Source organism: Oxyura jamaicensis (assembly GCF_011077185.1).
Source record: "Oxyura jamaicensis isolate SHBP4307 breed ruddy duck chromosome 25 unlocalized genomic scaffold, BPBGC_Ojam_1.0 oxy25_random_OJ67924, whole genome shotgun sequence".
NCBI lineage: Eukaryota > Metazoa > Chordata > Aves > Anseriformes > Anatidae > Oxyura > Oxyura jamaicensis.
Genome location: NW_023304684.1, coordinates 1 through 1075, shown reverse-complemented (window position 1 = coordinate 1075; position 1075 = coordinate 1). Strand labels below are relative to the sequence as shown.

The window sequence follows — 1075 nt, the reverse complement described above, 5'->3', positions numbered from 1 at the left end:
CCCCCCCCCCCCCCCTTCCCTTACCCGCCTTCTCGCTGGCGAACTCGCGCAGGTTGAGCTGCTGCAGGGGGAAGTCGACGAAGACGGAGCACTTCTTGATGGAGTAGCGCGTGGTGGAGAAGCGGTTGAGGTCTGCGTTTGCCCCGCGTTAAGGGACGGCACCCGGCTGGGACCCCCCCCCCCCCCCAAAAAAAAAAAAAAAAAACCCCCCCCCCCCCCCCCCAAAAAAAAAATAAAATAGCCAGGTTCCCCGAGGATACGCAGCACCAGCACGCGGGGGAAGCGCTGGATGGTGAGCTTCTTGGTGCTGCGCGTCCGCTGCCGGCACTTGTCGCACACGGGCGCGTTCTCCGAGTCCAGCTCCTCCTCCTTGGTGAAGAGGCTGAAGCAGTCGTGCAGCGAAACCTTCCCGCCCGCGAAGCTCTTCTGCGGGGCACGGGGGGAAACGGGGGGGGGGCTCACGGGGCGGCAGGGGCAGGGGGGGGTTGTGGGGGGGGCGGCGCGGCTTGGGGACCCCCGTCCTACCTTGGGGATGGGCAGGGAGAGGTCGCAGAAGACCTCGAAGGTGGTGGAGCGGTAGCCGCACGCCTGGCACTTGAGGCAGCTCTTCAGCTGCCCCACGAAGAGGTCTGGGGGTGGGGGCGAGGGGGGGGGGGGGTCAGGCCGGTCCCGAGGGGTGGCCCGAAGGGCCGGGGACCCCCCCCCCTTCCCCGAGGGCCGGGGGCTCACCCACGATCTTGCTGTCCTCCCTCTCCAGGTAGCGCTTCCACATCAGGTTGGCGCGCTCGTCGTCGCTGCGGGGGGCCGAGAGGGGGGCAGTGAGGCTCGTTGTGTTCCCCCCCCCCATGGGGGTGGGGGGGGGGGGGGGGCCCCCCCCCCCTCCCCGTGTCCCCTCACCTCAGCGTGTCGGCGTCCTCGGGCGCGGGGGCGCGGCGCGTGTCCGCGAGGATGCTGGGCGTGCGGCGGCCCTTGCGGTTGATCTCGGCGTGCAGCCGGTCCATGAAGAACTTGAGGAACTCCTGCGCGTCCTGCTGGCTGCACCGCGGGGCCCTCAGCACCCATGGGTGCCCCCCCC

At 70.3% G+C, this 1075-nt stretch overlaps 1 protein-coding gene across 1 annotated transcript; it reads right to left on the bottom strand.

The window, feature by feature from the left end:
* Positions 1 to 9: 9 nt before the first annotated feature.
* On the bottom strand, positions 10 to 1031 carry USP21 (ubiquitin specific peptidase 21; the record flags this gene model as incomplete). Its single annotated transcript, XM_035312924.1, has 5 exons — positions 10 to 132; positions 261 to 426; positions 526 to 629; positions 730 to 794; positions 898 to 1031. Coding segments are annotated over 5 exons (592 nt in total), but the record flags the coding sequence as incomplete, so codon positions are not given.
* Between the last annotated feature and the right edge of the window lie 44 nt (positions 1032 to 1075).